At 42.1% G+C, this 25,381-nt stretch overlaps 1 protein-coding gene across 1 annotated transcript in view; it reads left to right on the top strand.

Annotated features, from left to right (window-relative positions):
- The window catches only part of LOC124802937, a 581,822-nt gene extending 560,461 nt beyond the window's left edge, over positions 1-21,361 (top strand). The window contains exons 10-11 of the mRNA XM_047264022.1: positions 4,231-4,335; positions 20,549-21,361. Of these exons, the coding sequence (XP_047119978.1) occupies positions 4,231-4,335; positions 20,549-20,840 (397 nt within the window). The 3' untranslated portion in view covers positions 20,841-21,361. The remainder of the gene's footprint in view (positions 1-4,230; positions 4,336-20,548) is intronic.
- Positions 21,362-25,381: the final 4,020 nt, after the last annotated feature.

Raw genomic sequence — 25,381 nt, forward strand, 5'->3', positions numbered from 1 at the left:
GGTTGATCTCCTTATCAAAGTCTAGAAAAGCAAGGGCTCAAGGGACGGACGTTACACCAGTGACTGGAACCACGTCACGATATTCGACTATAGGGATAAGAATGGTACGACCAAGTACACAGCTTTGATGTTTCGCAACAATCGCCTGGGAGGTCAGCCGCATCGCAGAAGGCACGCCAACACACTAGACACTAGAGAACCTGTCCTGTACTCGTGACCTCTCCCCACATCTCCCCATGCGATTATACCTTCGGTCTCTTAAAAAAGGCTTCAATTTCTATTGGATGAGGATGTGCACCAAGCAGGTACGGACTTCTCCATGTAGCAGGGCACGATGTTTTACCAAACGGATAACTTCAAACCTGGTGAGTTGGTGGGATGATTGACTCAAGGCTCACTACGATTTTCCCCGATTGGCATACAGATTCTGGACCGTACGGCCTTCAAATGGAAATTTTTAGATCGTCACTTATACTTCAAAGGCGAAGATATTATTCTTCTTCTCATTTCGATCCAGTATCTCTTTGGTAGTTACCTGATCTACCCTTCAACATTCCTCTGTGTGTACTTATTTGAGTGGTGTCTGCTCTGTCGGATATGTCCAACAGAACAGACGTCATTCATGATGTGGCTGATACACATATTTATATGGAACAGAGGATGGGAAGGGAAAGGATGGGTGGCAAGCTCATGGTTTCCAGCTGCGCAGGACATTCTGGGAATGCAGTGGCGAAAGTTAAAAATTTGGGCTGTACCAGAACTCGAAGCATTCTCTAGAATGGTTGCCTTAACCAACTCGGTCTTATTCTCATCTTTTCACACTCTGCAACGCAGCATTCCTCGTCCTTTAACACCCTTCTGACAGAACATACATTTCCGTAAGAACGCGACAGCTCCTTGACGTTTATTTCAGTGCGGACGTACTAACATCGTTCGAACTCTTGCGGTAAGTAGTAAGACTAGGGGGTTAATGGACGAGGGACGCAGCATTGCAGCGTTCGGTAAGTTGAGAAGTTGGGTCGGATGGAAAGCAAGACTGCATGGTTGAGGCACTTAGGTAACCGTTCTGAAGAAGTGGAGCAACCGGGTTCGAGTCCCAGTCTGGCACAAATTTTCAATTTCCGCGACTGCATTACCACAATGCCCTGTGCGGCTGGAAGCCACCCACTTATCCTTTCCCCATCCTCTAATTCCCATTTTGTATCACCATACTTCAGAAGTTCTTGATGTCTTCTTGTTTGTACTGCTTATCGCCCACGTTTCACCGGTCTACAAGGCTACACTCTAAACCAACTCTTTAACAATAACCTTGTTTAATTGAATTTTTAACTGATGTTAAAAATTTCTTTTGTTCAAAAATATCTTCCCTACTGTCAGTCTGCATTTTATTTCCTCATTAGATCGGCCGTCGACGATCAATTTACTGTCCAAATCATCTGCTATTTTAATTGTCTCACTGCTCAATTTAATTATCTCAGCATCTGCTGCTTTAATTCATTACCCTTCTGTCGGTATTCATCTCATAACCTCATTTCAATACACTATCCATTCTGTTTAATTGACCTTCCAAATCCTTTGCTGTCTCTGAAAGAATTACAATGTCACTGGCAAACTCAAAAGTTTTTATTTCCTTTCCAAATTTCTCATTGTTTTCCCTTACTGGTTGCACAATGTACAGATTGCATTCACTCATAATTTCATAGTGCTCATCGGCACGCCATTTTTACGGTCTATGATTCTGCGTAACAGATGAAACAAATATCTATCTATCAAATTTCTAGCTATCATTGGTTATGAAGTCCTTTCAGCTGTTGGATGTTGCAAATAATGACCCCCAACCTATCGTGCACCGTGATATCCGTGTTAAGTCTCTTTGATCTTTCCACATTCCATTATTGGTACTTAATGTGATCTTGAATTTGTGGTAGCTAAATGTCAGAAACCTATTTCCTTGCACTGGCTGCAAAGTACATTAAATTGTATTCTCAAACCAGCCTGTAAACGACAGATTACGAGTAACGGCAGAGTTTTACTGTCAACTCTTTCCTGCTCAACAAAGGACAAGTTATGTAGATAACACGGCAATTAAATATACAGAGCGGTCCATTGATCGTGTCCGGGCCAAATATCTGACAAAATAAACGCCAAACGAAAAAACTACAAAGAACGAAACTTGTCTAGCTTGAAGGGGGAAACCCGATGGCGCTATGGTTGGCCCGCTAGATTGCGCTGCCATAGGTCAGACGGATATTAACTGCGTTTTTTTGAAAAGGAACACCCATTTTTATTACATGTTCGTGTAGTACGTAAAGAAATATGAATGTTTTAGTTGGACCACTTTTTTCGCTTTGTGATGGATGGCGCTGTAATAGTCACAAACATATGGCTCACAATTTTAGACGAACAGTTGGTAACAGGTAGGTTTTTCAAATTAAAATTCAGAACGAAGGTACGTTTGAACATTTTATTACGGTTGCTCCAATGTGATACATGTACCTTTGTGAACTTATCATTTCTGAGAACGCTTGCTGTTACAGCGTGATTGCCTGTAAATACCACATTAATGAAATAAATGCTGAAAATGATGTCCGTCAACCTCAATGCATTTGGCAATACGTGTAACGACATTCCTCTCAACACCGAGTACTTCGCCTTCCATAATGTTCGCACATGCATTGACAATGCGCTGACGCATGTTGTCAGGCGTTGTTGGTGGATCACGATAGCAAATATCCTTCAACTTTCCCCACAGAAAGAAATCCGGGGACGTCACATCCGGCAGTGAACGTGCTTCGACGACCAATCCACCTGTCATCAAATATGCTATTCAATACCGCTTCAACCGCACGCGAGCTATGTGGCGGACGTCCATCATGTTGGAAGTACATCGCCATTCTGTCATGCAGTGAAACATCTTGTAGTAACATCGGTAGAACATTATGGAGAAAATCAGCATACATTGCATCATTTAGATTGCCATGTATAAAATGGGGGCCAATTATCCTTCCTTCCATAGTGCCGCACCATACATTAACCCGCCAAGGTCGCTGATGTTCCACTTGTCGCGGCTATCGTGGATTTTCCGTTGCCCAATAGTGCATATTATGCCGGTTTACGTTACAGCTGTTGGCGAAGAACGCTTCGTCGCTAAATAGAACGGGTGCAAAAAATCTGTCATCGTGCTGTAATTTCTCTTGTGCCCAGTGGCAGAACTGTACACGACGTTCAAACTCGTCGCCATGCAATTCCTCGTGCACAGAAATATGGTACGGGTGCAATCGATGTTGATGTAGCTTTCTCAACACCGACGTTTTTATTGAGATTCCCGATTTTCGAGCAATTTGTCTGCTACTGATGTGCGGATTAACCGCTACAGCAGCTAAAACACCTACTTGGGCATCATCATTTGTTGCAGGTAGTGGTTGACGTTTCACATGTGGCTGAACACTTCCTGATTCCTTAAATAACGTAACTATCCGGCGAACGGTCCGGACACTTGGATGATGTCCAGGACACCGAGCAGCATACATAGCACACGCCCGTTGGGCATTTTGATCACAATAGCCACACATGAACACGATATCGACCTTTCCGCAATTGGTAAACTGTCCATTTTAACACGGGTAATGTATCACGAAGCAAATACCGTCCGCGCTAGCGGAATGCTACGTGATACCACGTACTTAAACGTTTGTGACTATTACAGCGCAATCTATCACAAAACGAAAAAAGTGGTCCAATTAAAACATTCATATTTCTTTACGTACTATACGAATATGTAATAAAAAATGGAGGTTCCTATTTTAAAAAACGCAGTTGATATCCGTTTGACCTATGGCAGCCCCATCTAGCAGGCCAACCATAGCGCCATCTGTTTTCCCCCTTCAAGCTAGACGAGTTTCGTTCTTTGTTCTTTCTTGATATTTGGCCCAGTCACTATCAATGGAGCACCCTGTAGATATTACGGAATCCCTGCATGGCTAAATGTCAAAAATACAATACAAGAGGAACAAAACATGAGCAAGCTATAAAAAGGACTTATTGCTTGTTTTGAGTGTTTAAGCCTGCAGCCTCTCCGAATTTGTTATTTCACTGATTCATTTTATGATTTGCTGAAAAGAAAACTCAAGGGAAATTTAATCACTCTGACTACTATAATCTACAGTACAGTAATATGCATATCAAGCTTTATTACGTGACGGCTGTAAACAAGCTGCAATTTTGTTTCAGGTTTGACGACATCACACCAACAACAGAAACACTGTCTCACATTGTCCCTTTGAGGGACTACCGTCTGGTGAGGCACATGGGTCGTCTGGTTCATGAATTAAGAGGGTAAGTGTTGAAACTCACGTTTTGTTGGGCACAAAACGTTGAAAAACACATTTAATCCTATTCCGATTGAGGAAAGTACGCCACAAAGCAGATCGAACTTCAACCAAGCAGCACTTACAGTCTCTAAGCAGCAGGTCACTTCTACGTTCTCAACAACTGATGCCCACGCATTTCATGCTGACGCAGTATTGCCTTCTCTGAACCGCCACGTCATCACCTATTAACACATGTAAACAGCTCAAAAAAATTTGGCTTCTTTTTAAAGGTTCTTTCTCAATATTCTTTTGATCACAGCCATCTATACAATGACGCTAAAAGTAACCTATCTGATCAAAAGGGTCCGGATACATTAGTACGGGGTGTGTCCACGCATCGTCTTTATGAGATGGCTTCATCTTGGCTGAGGACACTTCCAATAAGGTGTCGAATGTCTGCGGAGGAATAGCCCATTCTTCCTCAAGAGGAGGTAGTCACATTGGATGCTGGGGACTGGAGCAAAGTCGTCGTTCTAACTCATCCAAAGATGTTCTGGTGGGTTCTAGGTCGGGACTTTGGGAAGGTCAGTCCATTTCAGGGATGTTATTTCCCACAAACAATCATCTCGTAGATGCTGCTTTATTATGATTTATGACAGTGTGCATTGTCACAATACAACCAAACGTTACCTCTGAACTGCTCCTGTACCGTACGCAGTACACAATGCCATAAAAAGTCTTCATATCTTTCCGTGCTTAGGGTTTATGTAAGCGAAATAAGGGGACCAACCCCTAACACGAAAAAACAGCCTCATACCGCGATACCACCTCGTCAGTACATCACTGCTGGCACTACATATGATGGCAGGTAACGATCTCCAGGCTTTTGCCAAACCCATACCATTCAATCGGACTGACGCAGGGTACAGCTCCAGATCACTCGATTCCATTCGTCCGCAGTCCAATGGCGCCAATCTTTACATCACATCAAGTGTTACTTAGCATTGACTACAACAATGTGTAGCGTATGAGGAATTACTCGACCATTGTAACCCATTCTTCTTAACTCTCTACCCATAGCCATTGTGCCAACTGGACTGCTGGTAGCATTTTGGAATGCACGCGTGATTCCTTCTGCTAAGTTCATGCGATTTTTTACACCTGTCCTCTGCAGTGTTCGATAGTCCGTGTCCGCCGGTATATGAGGTCTACCTGGTCTCGATTTAACTGTGGTTATTCCTTCGCGTTTCCTCTTCACAGTCACATCATCAACAGTCGTCTTAGGCAGCTGTGGAAGAGTTGAAATGTCTCTGATGCGTGTTGTACTCAGGTGACATCTAGTGAACAGTCCACATTCGAAGTCACTGATACCCGTTTTGCTGCTATTGCTTTTCTGCTGATAACACAATACTGCCCGCCTCTCAAAATATCTAGTGGTTAATTCCGCATTAGATATTGGTCTCCAGATACTTCTGATCAGGTTGTATAAATGTGCAGTTTCAGCGCAGTTCAGTAGAGCATGCTGTGAATAGACAGTGCATTTGAGTACACTATTCGCTCTCTCGACGTGTCTGGAATAGCCATTTAAAGTTCAGACCATGTATCAATTACAGCGAGAAGGTTCACATTGCAGGAAGTTGCGTGCTGAATAGGACTACAACATATCAACATCATTCGATCATGCATGAATTACAAAATGTTGATTGTCTGCTTCATGGCGCTCGTTCGCAGTTAAAGCCGGTATAAGGCCTACACGGTGCGCCTAAACCATAGACCTATGCACCAGCGCCCCAAGCGTGCATGTGTCTAACTATAGGCTGGTTCACGCCTGGCTCACATGCGCAGTAGATATTGACGACGCGCGAAAAGCAAACAGAACTGTCTGATCTCTTGTAAAGTCGTTCGTTCTACCGCGTGAAACTCAAGGGGAACCGAGTGACATATTGGAACGTCATCCCTTCGAATTATTTATGCCACTCAAGGTTCCTGTTTCACAAGAAATTACAAAATTGTTAAGGCTTTCGTGGCCACTTGTTGACAAACTGCCTATTGGCTTCTGTCTCGGGTTCTTCAGCCGACGTTCATCTAATGATTGCCATTGCCACCGGCAATGGAGGGTGACGCTTTGACAATGCCAGCCACTCGTGCTGGCGAAACGTCAGAAAAATCATTAGATGAACGTCGGCCGAAGAACCCGAGACAGAAGCCAATAGGCAGTCTGTCACAAGAAATTGTTTTCTATCATTATTTATTAAATAATTGTTACTCTCTCGTGTAGGTTACTGCTGTTGTAAATTACAGACTCAACAGTTCGTTTTATATTACGAAACTTGGTTACACAAGTACACCGGGTGAAGCGAAATTCGCGCACTCGGGCTTCGCAGCGCGACTCCTCACACGCCAGCGATAAAAAAATGTCTCACAACTTTTCGTCGGGCCAGTACATTCGGCAGAAAAAGGACATGAAAGAGTGGCAATCTGGCAGCACTGTAACCATATATACGGTAACTACCTCCGTCAGCACGTATAAGTTGCGCCCTGTACTTGGTATAGTGCTCAGCGTTTTTGGTTAGCATGCTGGAGGTCGAGGGTTCGATCCTAGGTTGGGGAGGATCTTTTTATTTTCTGATTTCATTCTGACATTTCATACTGTAATATACACCGTTTCTTAGGTCACATGTATCCTAAATTTACATTTTGGAACGCTGAGCATAACAAATATGTGGTTAGACAAATAAGAAATAGACAATTGAAACAAATGGCCTCTCATAGGACAGAATAGCTATAAAAACAATATCAGTTTCGAGATGCTAAAGTTGGTAGCACGGTACAATAACACAACATCTTCTTTTCATTTATACTACTTGTAATATGAGCGTTCATTTGTCGCTGATTAGCAACCAGTGACGATAATAATGTCCATATTAATGACTGCATGACCTTCACAACAGAATACGTTGTTGTCCTCAGAACAACAGTAGCTCAAAGCGACCAACCTGCACGTCCAAACATTGCGCAAACCGCCGATCATTCAGCTCTGGACCCTTCGCAGCGAAAGTGCATCCAGAGTGACAAGAACTGCTTGATCACGTGCTACCAATGCTTCCACATTTGTTGGCGAAGTAGAGTACACGTGCTCCTTCAGGTGTCCCCACAGGAAGAAATCCAGGGGATTTAGATCAGCTGAACGCGGTGGCCATACAACTAGACTTTCATGTCCAAGCCATTTCCCTGGAAATGCTCCAAATACTGTCGCATATTAATTCCAGAGTGTGGAGGTGCACCATCATGTTGGAACAATATCCTCTTCCAAACATGTATTGGAACATCTTTCTGAGCATCAAGCAGATAGTTTGAGAGGAATGCATGATACCTTTGTGCAGTCAACCTGCCAGCCAACATGTAGGGACCCACACATCTGTCGCCCAATATTTCGTCCCAGACGTCGATAACAAAGCGAACTCGATGTTCGCGGGTGACGTACAGGTTAACCTCACACCAATGGTGGGCATTGTGCACGTTGAAGACACCCTCACAAGTGAATACTGCTTCATCTGACCATATTATGGTGTTCATGAAGTCATCGTTGGCTTCCTGTTGTTGTTGGAACCATTCACAGAATTGCATCTGCTGATGGCGATCTGCAGGATGCAGGTGTTGCGTGAAAACATAATGATACGGGTGCAGCAGGTTAACTACCATGCACTGCGAGACACACAGCTGCCTTGCTAAGCTACGTGCACTTTGCTGCGGTTCTTGGTGTGTGGCCTCCAGAATAGCATCCCCAGTAGGTGGAGTACGGTGAGTCCATGGACGACCTCTGTCACGCAGTGGTGGAAGGACAGAACCTGGCTCCCGAAGCCACAGATCCAGATGACAAAACGCATTTTTATCTGGGTGGCATTGACGAGGATATCTAGCAGCATATTCACGAGTGGCAACACCAGCCCGGTTGCAGATACACCGAGGACCAAAAGCATATCCACATATTCATCGTTAGTGTATGCCATATGTCTGCCACACTGGTTTAGAGGTTTACAATGAGAAAATTCGATACGTGTAAGCATGTACATTGGAGTCTATGACAGGTGCGTTACTCCACTCGCAACTAGTCCCTGTCTGGGGCAGTGCTCACACTGTAAACACGCCATCAGTCCTGTGCACTGTTCCACCTAAGGCACATTACCCCTCTGACTGGTGTTGTTCTGCGTAATTCATCCCGACACTGCTAATTGTGAAATGTTCGGTTTCGAATTACACTGCTTCCCTAAAGACAATGGACATGATGTTTCCACAATCCCATTGATAGAATAATAATAATACTAATAATAAAACCTGTGGAGGCCCGGGAAAAGAATAGGCCTCCGGTATGTTCTGCCAGTCGTAAAAGGCGACGAAAAGAACAAACCACTAATAGGGCTAACCCCCCTTTTAGTGTGATTAGTTGGTTCAGGACAGAACTAATGAAGCCTCGGACAAGCGTTGTCATGGTCGGGGACGACGCTTGAACCCTATGCCCGTCCACAATGGTAACGACACTGCTAGCCACACGGAAAATGATTTAAATCCAAATAGAGGTGTTTTGCAGGATATGCTTCCTGCAACCACCCTAGAAGGAAAACAAAGACAGAGGATGAGATGGTCAGATGAAGTTAACCAACACCTCATGTTCTGTTATTACCAAGCAACGAACTTAGGAACCAACACAACTGGATATAGATCACAAATAGACACACATTTATTACCAGATACCCAGAATTAAAATTTTTAACAGAACAACGACTAGCTGATCAGATCCGTGTAATAATAAAAAATAACAGGATACCCCAGTCAGGATTAAAAAACATCAAACAACAAGTACAACAAATACTGGAACAAAATAATGTGCAATCAGAAGAAGAAGAAAATACAGTAATGGACTCAAACATCCCAGAGCAAACAAACAAAGAACAACACGCATCAATTAAACAATCAGAGGAAAGCAAAATCTTAAGACAGCCACCAGAACAAGTACAAATAGGACACGAAGTGACACACATGTTAGATATAGAAGAACAATTTCAGCTGACATATATAGAATACAAAGACACAAATACAGACATTAGACCATTCTTGCATAGACCACCAAATAACCCACAAGTCGAAACAACAATAACAACTATCAGCACAATCATACACAACAAAATAAATGAAAATACAACTATGGAAGAGTTACAACTACTGGTCTATATAGGAGCACTCACTACACTAAATATACACACTAGGCAGAGATCAGAACCAACCAACACACAGAAGAAACCCACAAAACCAGCATGGCAACACAGGCTACAGATCAGAATAGAAAAACTGAGAAAAGACATCGGACAGCTAACACAATTTATAAGAAATGAAATATCAGACAAATAACGAACAAGGTTAGGTAAGATCTCACAACAAGAAGCGATAAAGCAATTAGATGAAAAGAAGTAGAAATTACAAGCATTGGCAAAACGATTTAGAAGATACAAAAAAAGTGAAAATAGAAGGAAACAAAACCAAACATTCAACACAAACCAAAAGAAATTTTACCAGACAACAGATAACACACACATTAAAATAGACAATCCACCAAACATTACAGACGTGGAACACTTCTGGAGCAACATATGGTCAAACCCAGTACAACATAATAGACATGCACGGTGGATACAAGCAGAAACAGACACATACAAGATGATACCACAGATGCCTGAAGTGATAATTTTGCAACATGAAGTCACCCGAGCAATTAATTCTACGCACAATTGGAAAGCCACTGGAAAAGATAAAAGAGCAAATTTCTGGCTAAAGAATTTCACCTCAACACATTCACATCTAACTAAATTATTTAACAGTTACATTGCAGACCCATACACAGTCCCTGATACACTTACAGTTCCTAAACATAGTAATGAAAAATTGGCAAACCTCTCTTAATATCCAAACAAATTCAAATAATATCACATCACAGCCAATACAGATTAAGCGTGGAATATACCAAGGAGACTCATTAAGTCCTTTCTGGTTCTGCCTTGCTCTGAACCCACTATCCAACATGCTAAATAATACAAATTATGGATTCAATATTACTGGAGCATACCAACACAAAATCACACATTTTCTGTACATGGATGATCAAAACTACTGGCAGCAACAAATCAACAACCCAACCAATTACTAAAGATAACAGAAGTATTCAGCAATGATATAAATATGGCTTTTGGAACAGACAAATGTAAGAAAAATAGCATAGTCAAGAGAAAACACACTAAACAAGAAGATTACATACTGAATAACCACAGCGACTGCATAGAAGCGATGGAAAAAACAGATGCCTATAAACATCTAGGATACAGACAAAAAATAGGAATAGATAATTCAAATATTAAAGTGGAATTAAAAGAAAAATATAGACAAAGACTAACAAAAATACTGAAAACAGAATCGACAGCAAGAAACAAGACAAAAGCTATAAATACTTACGCTATACGAATATCGACCTACTCATTTGGAGTAGTGAAATGGAGTAACACAGACCTAGATGCACTCAATACACTTACATGATCACAATGCCACAAATACAGAATACATCACATACATTCAGCAACAGAAAGATTCACATTAAGCAAAAAGGAAGGAGGAAGGGGATTTATTGACATAAAAAACCTACATTATGGACAGGTAGACAATTTAAGAAAATTCTTTATAGAATGAACAGAAACTAGCAAAATACACAAAGCAATCACTCATACAAATACATCGGCTATGCCATTGCAATTTCATAACCACTTCTACAACCCTTTGTATCACATAACATCAACAGATATGAAGAAAGTAAATTGGAAAAAGAAAACACTACATGGCAAGCACGTGTATCATCTAACACAGCGACGCATCGATCAAGATGCATCCAACACATGGCTAAGAAATGGTAATATATACAGTGAGACGGAAGGATTCCTGATTGCAATACAGGATCAAACAATAAACACCAGATATTACAGCAAGCATATTATTAAAGATTCCAATACCACAACAGATAAATGCAGACTTTGCAAACAACAAATAGAAACAGTAGATCACATCACAAGCGGATGTACAATACTAGCAAATACAGAATACACCAGAAGACATGACAATGTAGCAAAAATAATACACCAACAACTTGCCATACAACATAAATTAATAAAACAACACGTTCCCACATACAAGTATGCACCACAAAATGTACTGGAGAATGATGAATACGAATTATACTGGAACAGAACCATTATAACAGATAAAACAACACCACATAACAAATCTGACATCATACTCACCAATAAAAAGAAGAAATTAACACAATTAATCGAAATATCCATACCCAATACAACAAATATACAGAAGAAAACAGGAGAAAAAATTGAAAAATACATCCAACTGGCTGAGGAAGTCAAGGACATGTGGCATCAGAATAAAGTTGACATTATACCAATTATACTATCAACTACAGGAGTCATACCACACAATATCCACCAGTACATCAACGCAATACAGCTACATCCAAACGTATATATACAACTACAGAAATCTGTAATTATTGATACATGTTCAATTACCCGAAAGTTCATAAATGCAATGTAACATATACCGTACAGTTAAAAGGAAGTCACGCTTGATCAAGGTCTGCGTCACTTTCCATTTTTAACCAGACATAACATCTGAGAAAGGAAAGAAATAATAATAATAATAATAATGCATTGAGATACGCAGTGAACAGCATGCGGTTACCAGACTCAGTGTTGACAGGTATAATCAGTGGGACCATGGTGATAACACATACAAACAGTAACCGATTTTGGACATCATTCACAAAGCACGTTGCTTTGTCCTACTGGGAACGTGAGGCCCTAATGAAATCTAATGGACCTGAACGAGGCTTGAATAATAGTTCGTACTAATCTATGGGACCATTAGAGAAGGGTACAAAGAAAATAGTTTTCACGTCTAGTAGACGAAGTGTTGAAAATAGATTCATGCCCACGACGTGGAAAGGGTGTCCTTCAAAGCTGACCTATCTTCCATTTCTACGATTGTAGTACGTTAAGTGCAAATTTTTTCTAGAGGACATGCTTCGATCACTGTTGACGATTAAGATGCCAGACACCGTGCCTCCTGGACTAAATTTGCCAAATAAAAAGCATATGCCTCAACCCAGGATTGAACCATCGGCCCCCTGCACGCTAAACCAAAACTCTATCCACTGCACCAACTGTACAGCACAATGTGTATGTGCTGACAGAGGTAGTAACCATACGTATGGTTACAGTGTTCGCACTCTTTAACGTCCTTTTTCTGCCGGATGTACTCGCCGGATGAAATTTTGTGAGAGACATTTCTTTACCGCTGGCATGTGAGGAGTCGCACTGCGAAGCCCGAGTGCGCGAATTTCGCTTCACCATGTATGTACACTACTGGCCATTAAAATTGCTACACCACGAAGATAACGTGCTACAGTTGCGAAATTTAACCAACAGGAAGAAGATGCTGTGATATAGAAACGATTAGCTTTTCAGAGCATTCACACAACGTTTGCGCTGGTAGCGAAACCTACAACGTGCTGACATGAGGAAAGTTTCCAACCGATTTCTCATACACAAACAGCAGTTCACTGGTGTTGCCTGGTGAAACGTTGTTGTGATGCGTCGTGTAAGGAGGAGAAATGCGTACCATCACGAGTATCGTGTCATTGCTGCTCGCGTTGGTCGATATCTAATGACTGTTAGCAGAATATGGAATCGGTGGGTTCAGGATGGTAATACAGAACGCTGTGCTGGATCCCAACGGCCTCGTATCACTAGTAGATGACAGGCATCTTATCCGCATGACTGTTACGGATCGTGCAGCCACATCTCGATCCCTGAGTCAACAGATGGGGACGTTAGCAAGATAACAACCATCTGCATGAACAGTTCGACGACGTTTGCAGCAGCATGGACTATCAGCTCGGAGACAATGGCTGTGGTTACCCTTGACACTGCATCACAGACAGGAGCGCCTGCGATGGTGTACTCAACGAGCCTGGGTGCATGAATGGCAAAACGTCATTTTTTCAGTGGAATCCAGGTTCTGTTTACAGCATCATGATGGTCGCATCCATATTTGGCGACATCACAGTGAACGCACATTGGAAGCGTGTATTCGTCATCGCCATACTGGCGTATCACCCAGCGTGATAGTATGGGGTGCCATTGGTTACACATTTCGGTCACCTCTTGTTCGCATTGACGGCACTTTGAACAGTGGAGGTTACATTTCAGATGTGTTACGACCCGTGGTTCTACCCTTTATTAGATCCCTGCGAAACCCTACATTTCAGCAGGATAATGCACAACCGTATGTTGCAGGTCCTCACACACTGGATGACCTCAGGGAGGTATCTGTCAAATAGTGGAACAGGCTTGAGCAGTAACAGCTCAACCACCTTGTGGGCAGCATGCCAAGCGCGCTACAATGCATGGTGGGGAGTGACATGTAGTTAGCAAACTGGAGATAAACATTAAAAGAAAATTACGTCACAGTATCAGAAAAATCACTTCCTCATCAACAGTGTAATCATGGGTGTGTATGGATGCATCCATCTGTCACCCTTGTTTCATGGCGAAATGGTGTGCTATCCGTCAGATGGTCCAAAATCTGTGATATGTGGGCAATTTAAGAGTGGATGGTTGTGGATGAAGCAGTAAAATGCATCTCCTGAGTGCAATCCTGGCATATTCTATTGGATTTAAAGCAGACAGTCCTGATAATCAATTTCAAATAGGGGATGTCTTGACCCGAGAGAAATTCAGCCATCAGTTCATTTGTTTGTGAATGGGCATTACTGCTCATAATGAGGAAGTCTGGATGAACTGGAAAATTGCAGAAAGTACTTGCAATACTTCATTATCGAACCAGGTGATACAGTGAGGAAGACGAGGACTCATATTCTGGAGGAACAGGGTTCAAATCACTGTCTGGCCATTTATTTCTGGATTTTATTTGGTTTCCCTAAATTGGTTAAGGTAAATGTTAGGGTGTTTCCTTTCAGAAGGAAACGGTATATTTCCTACTGAATCCTACTGTGTGCTCCTCGTCTAGTAACTTTATTGCCAATGGTATGTTAAACTCAGAACTTCCTTCTTTCCTTCATTTAATTACTCGTCTCTGTGGCACTGAGTGTTAACAGAATTCTCAGACCATGAATGAAAATTTAAGCTCCAAATACCCTTCCATCCTCATGACTTCTCAAACTCCACCACAGACAGTTCCTTCCATTATGCTCCTGGTACCACTTTACATCATGATGCCTCATCAGACCACACTCCAAATGGTCTCCTTCAATTGTGCTGCTGTGACTGTACTGGCTGCAACTATACACAATAATCAGCCAGAACATTATGATCACCAACCTACTATTGATATAAGCCCATCCAGGTGATAGCAGCGTCACCTGGTGGGGAATGACTGTTAGTCAGACACACACATGGTGCATGTTGTATCAGTGAGTGTGCTGTCCATGTGTAGAATGGGGAAAGCGCACCATCTGTCTCAGTTTGACTGAGGGCAGATAGTGATGGCCTAGAGGCTCAGCAAGAGCATTTCAGAAACTGCAAAACTTGTCAGGTGTTCAGGGAATGTTGTGGTATCTTCAACATGTAGGTAGCAAAAACAAGGTGAAACCCTGTCCAGATATATTGAGGTTGGGTAGCCACCCATCGCTATAGATGTCAGGCATTGTAGGCTGAGCAGACTGGTAAAACACAGCAGGTGGCTAACTGTGGCAGAACTAACATCAACTTTATTGCTGGGCAGAGTACACGTGAGTATGAACACACAGTGTGCCAAACACTTCTAACAACGGACCTTAACAGTCGATGACCCGTGCATGTGCCAATATTAACACCACAACATTGGCAACTACGATTGAAATGGGCAGTGACCATCAGCAGTGGATGTTGGCGCAGTGACAAAGCATTGCATTGTCTGATGAATCCCAATACTTCTTCATCATGCTGATGGGAATGCACAAATCTACAATCTTGCAAGGGAAAGCTCCTTGACACTTGTACTGTGGGACAGAGACAACCTGGTGGGAGCTCCGTTATGCTCTGGAGAACATTCACGTGGACATCCACGGGTCCTGTGGAGCTCTTGCAAGGAACCATGACGGCCAAGGACTATCATACACTGGTTGCAGACCAGAAACATGATGGTCAAGTTTCCCAATGGCACTGGCATTTTTCAACAAGATAATGCGCGATCTCATAAGGCCAGAGTGTGATGGACTTGTCCGAGGAACACAGTGGTGAGTTCCAACTGATGTGCTGGCCCCACAGTACGCCAGATCTGAACCCAATTGAACACATCTGAGATGTGCCTGAACGTGGCATCAGAACTCATTGCCCCCTCACCGGAATTTATGGGAATTAGTGGACTCGGGTGTGCAGATGTGGCGCCAACTATCTCCAGCGACCTACATCTACATCCATACTCCGCAAGCCACCTGACGGTGTGTGGCGGAGGGTACCTTGAGTACCTCTATCAGTTCTCCCTTCTATTCCAGTCTCGTATTGTTCGTGGAAAGAAGGATTGTCGGTATGCCTCTGTGTGGGCTCTAATCTCTCTGATTTTATCCTCATGGTCTCTTCGCAAGATATACGAAGGAGGGTGCAATATACTGCTTGACTGCTCGGTGAAGGTTTGTTCTCGAAACTTTAACAAAAGCCCGTACCGAGCTACTGAGCGTCTCTCCTGCAGAGTCTTCAACTGGAGTTTATCTATCATTTCCGTAAGGCTTTCGCGATTACTAAATGATCCTGTAACGAAGCACGCTGCTCGGCGTTGGATCTTCTCTATCTCTTCTATCAACCCTATCTGGTACGGATCCCACACTGCTGAGCAGTATTCAAGCAGTGGGCGAACAAGCATACTGTAACCTACTTCCTTTGTTTTCGGATTGCATTTCCTCAGGATTCTTCCAATGAATCTCAGTCTGGCATCTGCTTTACCGACGATCAACTTTATATGATCATTCCATTTTAAATCACTCCTAATGTGTACTCCCAGGTAATTTATGGAATTAACTGCTTCCAGTTGCTGATCTGCTATACTGTAGCTAAATGATTAGGGATCTTTCTTTCTTTGTATTCGCAGCACATTACACTTGTCTACATCGAGATTCAATTGCCATTCCCTACACCATGTGTCAATTCGCTGCAGACCCTCCTGCATTTCAGTACAATTTTCCATTGTTACAACCTCTCGATATACCACAGCATCATCCACAAAAAGCCTCAGTGAACTTCCGATGTCATCCACAAGGTCATTTATGTATATTGTGAATAGCAACGGTCCTACGACACTCCCCTGAAGCATACCTGAAATCACTCTTACTTCGGAAGACTTCTCTCCATTGAGAATGACATGCTGCGTTCTGTTATCTAGGAACTCTTCAATCCAATCGTACAATTGGTCTGATAGTCTCTTTGCTTCCATGCCACAATGCATCACCACTGTTATCTGCAGCAAAGGTATTAGGTAGGTGGTCGTAATGATCTGGACGATCAGTGTTCATCCAAATCAATATGCAAGGAGGTAAATTTTGTAAGTAGTATGCATGTGTGAAGAGCACAAACTCAACCCTCCTCTGTAGTGCTGAGAAAAAAACGTACTGCTGGACCTTTCTTTGTCCCTGACAGATGACTGGTAATTCTGAGGCAGCTGTAAGTTTTGCAGACAGTGTTCTTGCACTTACTGTTATCTAGCTGTCTTGTGGAGCTGTCACTCGTGGTCGATCATCTACTGACATATACTGAGCATTTCCCCGACTCTCGAAATCGTCGCCAAAACCTTGATAAAAATGCCTCGTGTTTATGGCACATTTCACAGTTCTGAGACCTTGGTACGTCTCTGATCTGTTGTAAGGTTTCTGAGAATTCTACCTCGCAAAACAGGATCCAAATGGCATTGCTAAGTGATTGTGACTTAAGCTTTACCAAAAGACTATTATTTTGACACGAGTAGAGCAGACACAGTTGAGACATTATGGCTCAACCACACTTCTTTCATTGTCTTTGGATCATGTATCCATCTAAAGAACTTCTTTCTGTCTGTGTGGAAATTTTGACAATCTGTTGCAATGATTGTCTGTCTTCTCTCCTTTTAATTTTTTGGACAGTGGTATACTGACTTGAAAAAAAATTGCATTCCAAAAAATAATTAATGTGGAGTACTGAAAATTCTGGAATACATTTGTCTAGGTAACACATTTAAGTGATTAACATTGCAGTATCCCTGGTTAACATAATTACAGGATAAGCCATTGCAAATCTGAAATGCTGCTACATAAAAAAATTGGTGAACCCACCAGAATGTTGAATGCAAGCATGCAAACATGCATGCATGCATTGTGTTGTACAGGTGTCAGATGACAGTTTGTGGGATGGACTTCCGTGCGTGCTGCATTTGCTCGGTTAGTAAAGGGGCAGTTAATGGTGGCTGTGGATGATGTTGAAGTTGCCATCCATTTATATCCCGTATGTGCTCAATTGGAGACAGATTTGGTGATCGAGCAGACCATCTACATTTACATCTACATCTACATGATTACTCTGCAATTCACATTTAAGTGCTTGACAGAGGGTTCATCGAACCACAATCATACTATCTCTCTACCATTCCACTCCCGAACAGCGTGCGGGAAAAACGAACACCTAAACCTTTCTGTTCGAGCTCTGATTTCTCTTATTTTATTTTGATGATCATTCCTACCTATGTAGGTTGGGTTCAACAAAATATTTTCGCATTCGGAAGAGAAAGTTAGTGACGGAAATTTTGTAAATAGATCTCGCCGCGACGAAAAACGTCTTTGCTTTAATGACTTCCATCCCAACTCGCGTATTATATGTGCCACACTCTCTCCCCTATTACGTGATAATACAAAACGAGCTGCCTTTTTTTGCACCCTTTCGATGTCCTCCGTCAATCCCACCTGGAAAGGATCCCACACCGCGCATCTTCTAAGTGTCCTGCCAATTAAACGCAACCTCTGGCTCGCCTTCCACACAATATTATCTATTTGGTCTTTCCAACTGAAGTTGTTCGTAATTTTAACATCCAGGTACTTGTTGAATTGACAGCCTTGAGAATTCTACTATTTATCGAGTAATCGAATTCCAACGGATTTCTTTTGGAATTCATGTGGATTACCTCACACTTTTCGTTATTTAGCGTCAATTGCCACCTGCCACACCATACAGCAATCTTTTCTAAATCGCTTTGCAACTGATACTGGTCTCCGGATGACCTTACTAGACGGTAAATTACAGCATCATCAGCGAACAACCTAAGAGAACTACTCAGATTGTCACCCAGGTCATTTATATAGTTCAGGAACAGCAGAGGTCCCAAGACGCTTCCCTGGGAAACACCTGATATCATTTCAGTTTTACTCGATGATTTGCCGTCTATTACTATGAACTGCGACCTTCCTGACAGGAAATTACGAATCCAGTCGCAAAACTGAGACAATACCCCATAGGCCCGCAGCTTGATTAGAAGTTGCTTATGAGGAACGGTGTCAAAAGCTTTCCGGAAATCTAGAAATATGGAATCAATTTGAGATCCCCTGTCGATAGCAGCCATTACTTCGTGCGAATAAAGAGCTAGCTGCTTTGCACAAGAACGATATTTTCTGAAACCATGCTGATTACGTATCAATAAATCATTCCCTTCGAGGTGATTCATAAGGTTTGAATACAGTATATGTTCCAAAACCCTACTGCAAACCGACGTCAGTGATATAGGTCTGTAGTTCGATGGATTACTCCTGCGACCTTACTGGTGCGACCTGCGCAATTTTCCGATCTGTAGGTACAGATCTATCGGTGAGCGAGCGGTTGTATATGATTACTAAGTAGGGAGCTATTGTATCAGCGTAATCTGAAAGGAACCTAATCGCTATACAATCTCGACCTGAACACTTGCCCGTATCAAGTTATTTGAGTTGCTTCACAACCCCTATGTTATCTACTTCTAAGAAACTCATGCTAGCAGCTGTTCGTGTTTCAAATTCTGGAATATTCCATTCGTCTTCCCTGGCGAAGGAATTTCGGAAAACTGCGTTCAATAACTCCGCTTTAGAAACATGTTGACACTCTGTAGAGCATGTTAGTTTGTGAGCTAGCATTATCCTGTTGGCAAACTTCCCCTGGAAATCTGTTCACGAATGGCAACACAACAGGTCGAATCATCAGATTAATAAGTCAAGGTGCACGGGATAACCACGAGAAAGTTCCTGCTGTCCTATGACATCACACCCGAGACTGTAACTCCAGGAGTATGTCCAGTGGTCTAGCATCACAGACAGGTTGGATGCAAGCCCTCGGCTGGCCTCCTCCTAACCAACACACAGCCATCACTTGCACTGAGGCAGAACCACTTTCATCAGAAAACACAACAGACCTCCACCCTGCCCTCCAACAAGCTCTCACTCGACACCTCTAAACGTCACAAATTGCGGTGGTCTGGGGTCAGCTGCAGGGTTTCTGGCTTGGAGCTGCGCTCAAAGTAACCAATTTGTAACGGTTTGTTGTGTCACTGTGGTGCCAGCTGCTGCTCAGAATGGTGTCGCAACTACAGTGCGATGGGCCAGAGCTGTGTACCGAACACGATGTTCTTCCCTCTCGGTTGTGCCGTGTGGCTTTCCAGTGCCCAGTCTTCTTGCAACTGTACATTCTCACAACCGTAGCTGCCAGCAGTCGTGTACAGTGGCTACATTCCTGCCAGTCTCTCTGCAGTATAGCAGAAGGAATGACGAGCTTCAGCTTCTAGTAGCCCTGTTACTCGACCTTGTTGAAACTCGGTGAGGTGTCTTTGTCACCTTAAAGCTATTCTTGACTAATGTCAACTCACCACATCCAATCTCAAAGGTAACTTATGCTCATGACATTTGCAGTGTGTATTTAAAGCAAACCTGATTTGCATCCTCATAGTGGTGCTATTAGCGCCACTTTTATGCGACCAGAGCAAAATTTGAACAGACGTCATCTTTCAGATATATAAACAGGCCTGCCAATTTCCGTTTATCTCTTACAACTCTTTCTTGATGTTGTGAATTTTTTTCTGTCAGTGTATAATTCCTGTCTCCGGCTCTATGCTATTTTCTTACGGCACACGACATAAATGTCTTTGTATTCCAGGGAGACACATCCACCAGATGCCGATGACATCACCTATAGTCAGGAGCTACTGAACGACCGCCCTGAAGCAGACAACCTGTTCACGATACTGCGGGAGCTGACAGTGTGGCAGGAGGTCGACAGGACAGCCTCAGCCAAAGTGCATCCCGTTTCTGGTGTTCGGCGACCTCCCTGTACTGCGACACAGCTGGTGGTGGTGCATCAGTCCTTTATAGGATCTCACAATGAGTCCCACTGTTGGACTTCAGACATCGAGCATGACACGCACATTGCTCTGGCCCAACATTCGTAAACCACTGCTTCCTGAACCCCGTGTCTGTGTCAGCTCGAGGTGTGAAGGAGAGTGCTTCACTTACCTTGATATTTTGCATGTCAAGTACTATGAAAAAGTTAATCGTACATACAGATATGTTCTGAGCAACTACTATCAACGTATTTCTGATTGAACTCTCAGACACTTATCTTTAAGTTACTGAGTTTAATTTGTGTTCAATCAATTTCGTACCTGATATAATATGTAACTACTTCTCCCTCTGATGTTCATAAGTGCTTTTTTTTTCTATCATGATGCTGTAAATGATTAATTCATGACACAGGCATTTGGTTATCATGCAACACTGTTTTATAAATTTTATATGGTTGACATCTCATTTACGAAGCCTCAGTCACCCATTTTGTATATGGTGCAAATATTTATGTTGTTTGTTAGCCATTTAATTTAATTTATTGTAGCCACTAAAATAATTACATTGCAGACTTTTCATGTAGAATGATCTCATCCACATTACCTACATTTTAATACTTTTTAAATATATGTACTACATTTTTTAAAGAAATTCTGTCTGCCAATTTTATTTTGCTGAGATTCATTTGGTTCTAAGTATAGCTGCAGCATGAAAATACTGAACAGATAGTAATTACAAGAAATATTGCACCTTGGACTGCTGAATCAAAGATAAGAACCTTAAAAACAAGTTATACCTTAATTGACCTCGAAAGGAGTAATTTGACATAATCTAAAGTAATCTATGGATTTCAAAGGTTGACTGAAAAGTTTGGCTACAGCTTATTGTATAAATGAAACAGAAGGAAAGGGAATACACTTCAGAGGTAAAAAATAATATGCTGCACAAAAGATTTATTAATAACTAAGTAACCAATAGACTGCCTTCTTGCAAAAGTTTATTCTGCCTCCAAATTCCTTGGAACACATACATTACTTTTTTTCATTTTGATTTGTAAGAGAAAACCAATGACAGTAAAACAGTAGCCATTGTGCTTGGATATTAAAAAGTGAAACAAAAACAATGTTATTGCAAGAAAATTAATTAGCACTTATTAATTAACATTCTGCAAGGATGGTAAAACAAATCTACAGTAAACAAAAAAGAGTTCATCTTTCATGTATTAATAAATAATGTACTACATTGTTTGGAATTTATAGAGAGAAAAATAGGTCAAGCTAGTTAGTTCAGAGTGGTATTACATGTTTCTGCATGTGCCACAATACATGGATCTCTTACACTACAGCAGACACCTCATTGTTAAGGCATGGACCATGTACCTACATGCCTTGAGATAACAAATAATCAACTTCAAATGATTTTCTCATTATATTGTAAAGAGGCCCAGTCTTGCTTGCAAAATGAAGGCAGATCTCACCATCACTGACAGAACCGCTTGTGGCACAGAGCCAAGTGGGGGGGTCAGGGGATTCACTCAATAGATGAGAGCTCCATTACACATACGAGGTAGCTACATGGGTAGCAGTTGGTTTGTGGAGTGCACTGTGCAGGCTTTCATGTTACAGGAGTGCAGAATTGTGAAAACAGGGATTCAGCCTCAAATAATGAAAGTCACACAGTATGAGGGCAGCCCTATAAAACATTGCCATAGGTGTGTTGGGGAAAAAAAACCGAATCTTAAAGTGCTTGTAGAAAGTACTGGCACAGGAATTGTTATATGCAATGGAAGCTGGCTATAGCTGGAGGTAAGTTCAGCTGGAAATAAGCCAGGCCAAGGGAGTGCAATCCTGATTTACCTCAAGTTAATATATTGTTTTGTGGGTGTAACAGTTAGTAGAAAATGCTCATCTTCATTTTTTGGCAACCCCCAATGCTACAGTGGCTGTAAAGAATTGTGAGAATCTGCTCCAGCAGTTTTGCTGCAACTTCCCAAACTCTACACAGTGTAGCTTATGATTGGGCTTGCAAGAGATATTTTAAGTAATCAGGTTGATTAGAATTTTCATTTTTACAGTTACATGTTTATTGACTCCGCTGGTATTGGTTTCATGCACAAAAGCTGTTACCAAACTGGCTCTGTCATGGCTGATTCACCACTGCTTATATATCATTTCACTAATTACAGGTGATGTAATCCATTATTACAAACAGAAAATTTGAGGATTACCATTAGATTTATGTTGACATTCACAAACTGATAGCACAGTATTAAACAGTAATGTATTCTTTTTATGTTGAAATAATAAGTATTGCTTGTTTTTTAAAAAAAAATACTGAGATTTACAAAATCCATTTGCAGGCAATGAATTTTATAAAACCGCTTATATCATGGAATATGTTTAAGTATCGATTAGTAACAGTCAAACTAGACCAGAGACGTTTTTGCCCTTGATAAAATTTAAATGAAATTAACAACAAAATATAAAGCAGTATAGTAAATTGAGTTTCAAAATGACTAGACAAATGAAATAAGAATGTTATAAAAATTTATTTAGGTTCGTAAATGTGGCAGCCTGGTTCCTGAGGAGCACACATTTCTAAGAGTACCTTGCATGAGAATCAGGTATGATACTCCCAAATTTCCTGCAGGTGGTACCCCTATCGGAGTTTAGGGAAGTCTTCATTGCATACTATTATCATCATCCATACAAAAAATAATGAATACAGGAGTGTTTAAGTTACATCACTAAAAATTATACATCATTTCTATGCAGAGTTTCTTAATTGAAACAGTAAGTCAATTCATAAATCAGTCAACACACATAACACCACACTTGGTACACAGAAGCATTACATGAGGCACTAGTTACAAACAATCAGAGGCCAGAACAAAAAAACAGTGTAAAACAAAGCCTTATAATAAAAAATAACAAAAAAATCTTCAACATGCGAGCTAACCTTACATCTGCAGAAAGAACCACAATACATCCACCAAAACTGATCCTGACCTTATAATTCTACCTGCTGACAAAGGCTCCACCACTGGTGGTTTGAACTGCAAGGATTACATGGAAAAAAGACTCCACCAGCTGTCTGATTCATCCACCAACAAACTCTGTTACAGTGACTCCATTCCAGAAATCCAACAAGATCTCCAATCTCTCCTCAGATCCTTAGGCCCATCCCAGAACCTCTCCCCACAGTCCATCTCTCTATTCACTCCTACCATTCTCCACACTCCTACCTTCTACATTCTTCCTTACATCCATAAACACAACCACCCAGAATGCCCTATTGGCCGGTTACTGTGCCCCCACTGAGAGAATCTCTGCTCTCGTAGACCAACACTTTCAACCTATTACCTGGAACCTACCCTCCAATATAAAAGATACCAACCATTTCCTCCACTGACTCTTCACAGTTCCTGTTCCCCCCTGCTCATCACTATTAATGGCACCTCCCTTTACACTAACATCCCTAATGTCCATGACCTTATTGCTACTGAACACTACTTTTCGCGCCAACGCCTGATAGATTCCAAACCTGCAACTTCCTTCCTAGTCACCATGACCAACTATATCCTCAAGCCCAATTACTTCTCCTTCAAAAGCTTCACCAACAAACAAATCCAGGGTACAGCTATGGTCAGCTGCATGGCACCATTCTATGCCAACCTATTTGTGGGTCATCTAGGGGAATCCTTTCTAACCATCCAGAATCACAAACCCCTCACCTAGCTCAGATTCAGTGATGACATCTTCTTGATTTGGATTAAGGGTGAGGACACCCTATCCACTTTCCTCCAGAACCTCAATATCTTCTCCACCATTCATTTCACCTGGTCCTACTCAATCCAAAAAGCCACCTTCCTCAATGTTGACCACCTCGAGGATGGCTACATCAGTACCTCCATCCATATCAAACATACCAACCACCAACAACGTCTCCACTTTGACAGCTGCCACTCATTCCATACCAAGAAGCCCCTTCCATACTTCCTAGCCACCTGTGGCCATTATATCTGTAGTCATGAGCAGTCCCTCTCAAAATATAAGAAGGGTGTCACTGAGGCCTTCACAGACTGTAATTACCTCCCCAGCCTTGTAGAAAAACAGATTTCCCATGCCTTATCTCTCCAACCACTGACCACCTCCCTTAAGTGCTGTTATCTGGCCTCAGAGGAGCATTCCCCCACTGACTCAGTACCACCCAGGCTGAAGAAACTGAATTACATTCTCCACCAGGGCTTTCATCATAACCTGAAATGAAGAATGTCGTATCTGCTATGCTTCCCACCCCTCCCACAGTGGTGTTCCACCACCCACCAGACCTACACAATATCCTCCTCCAACCCTGCACAGCCCATGCTTGCAGCCCCTTGCCTCATGACTCATAATCCCTGTAATAGACATAGATGCCGAACCTGTCCCATACATTCTCCCACCATCACCCATTCCAGTCTGGTCACAAGCATCACCTATCCCATCAAAGACAGGGCTACCTATGAAACTAGTCATGTGATCTACAAGCTAAGCTGCAACCACTGCGCTGCATTCTACATGGACATGACAACCAGCAAGCTGTCTGTCTACATGAATGGGCACTGACAAACTGCAACCAAGAAACAGTTGAATGACCCAGTTGCTGA

The sequence above is a fragment of the Schistocerca piceifrons genome, chromosome 6 (assembly GCF_021461385.2).
Source record: "Schistocerca piceifrons isolate TAMUIC-IGC-003096 chromosome 6, iqSchPice1.1, whole genome shotgun sequence".
Classification (NCBI taxonomy): domain Eukaryota; kingdom Metazoa; phylum Arthropoda; class Insecta; order Orthoptera; family Acrididae; genus Schistocerca; species Schistocerca piceifrons.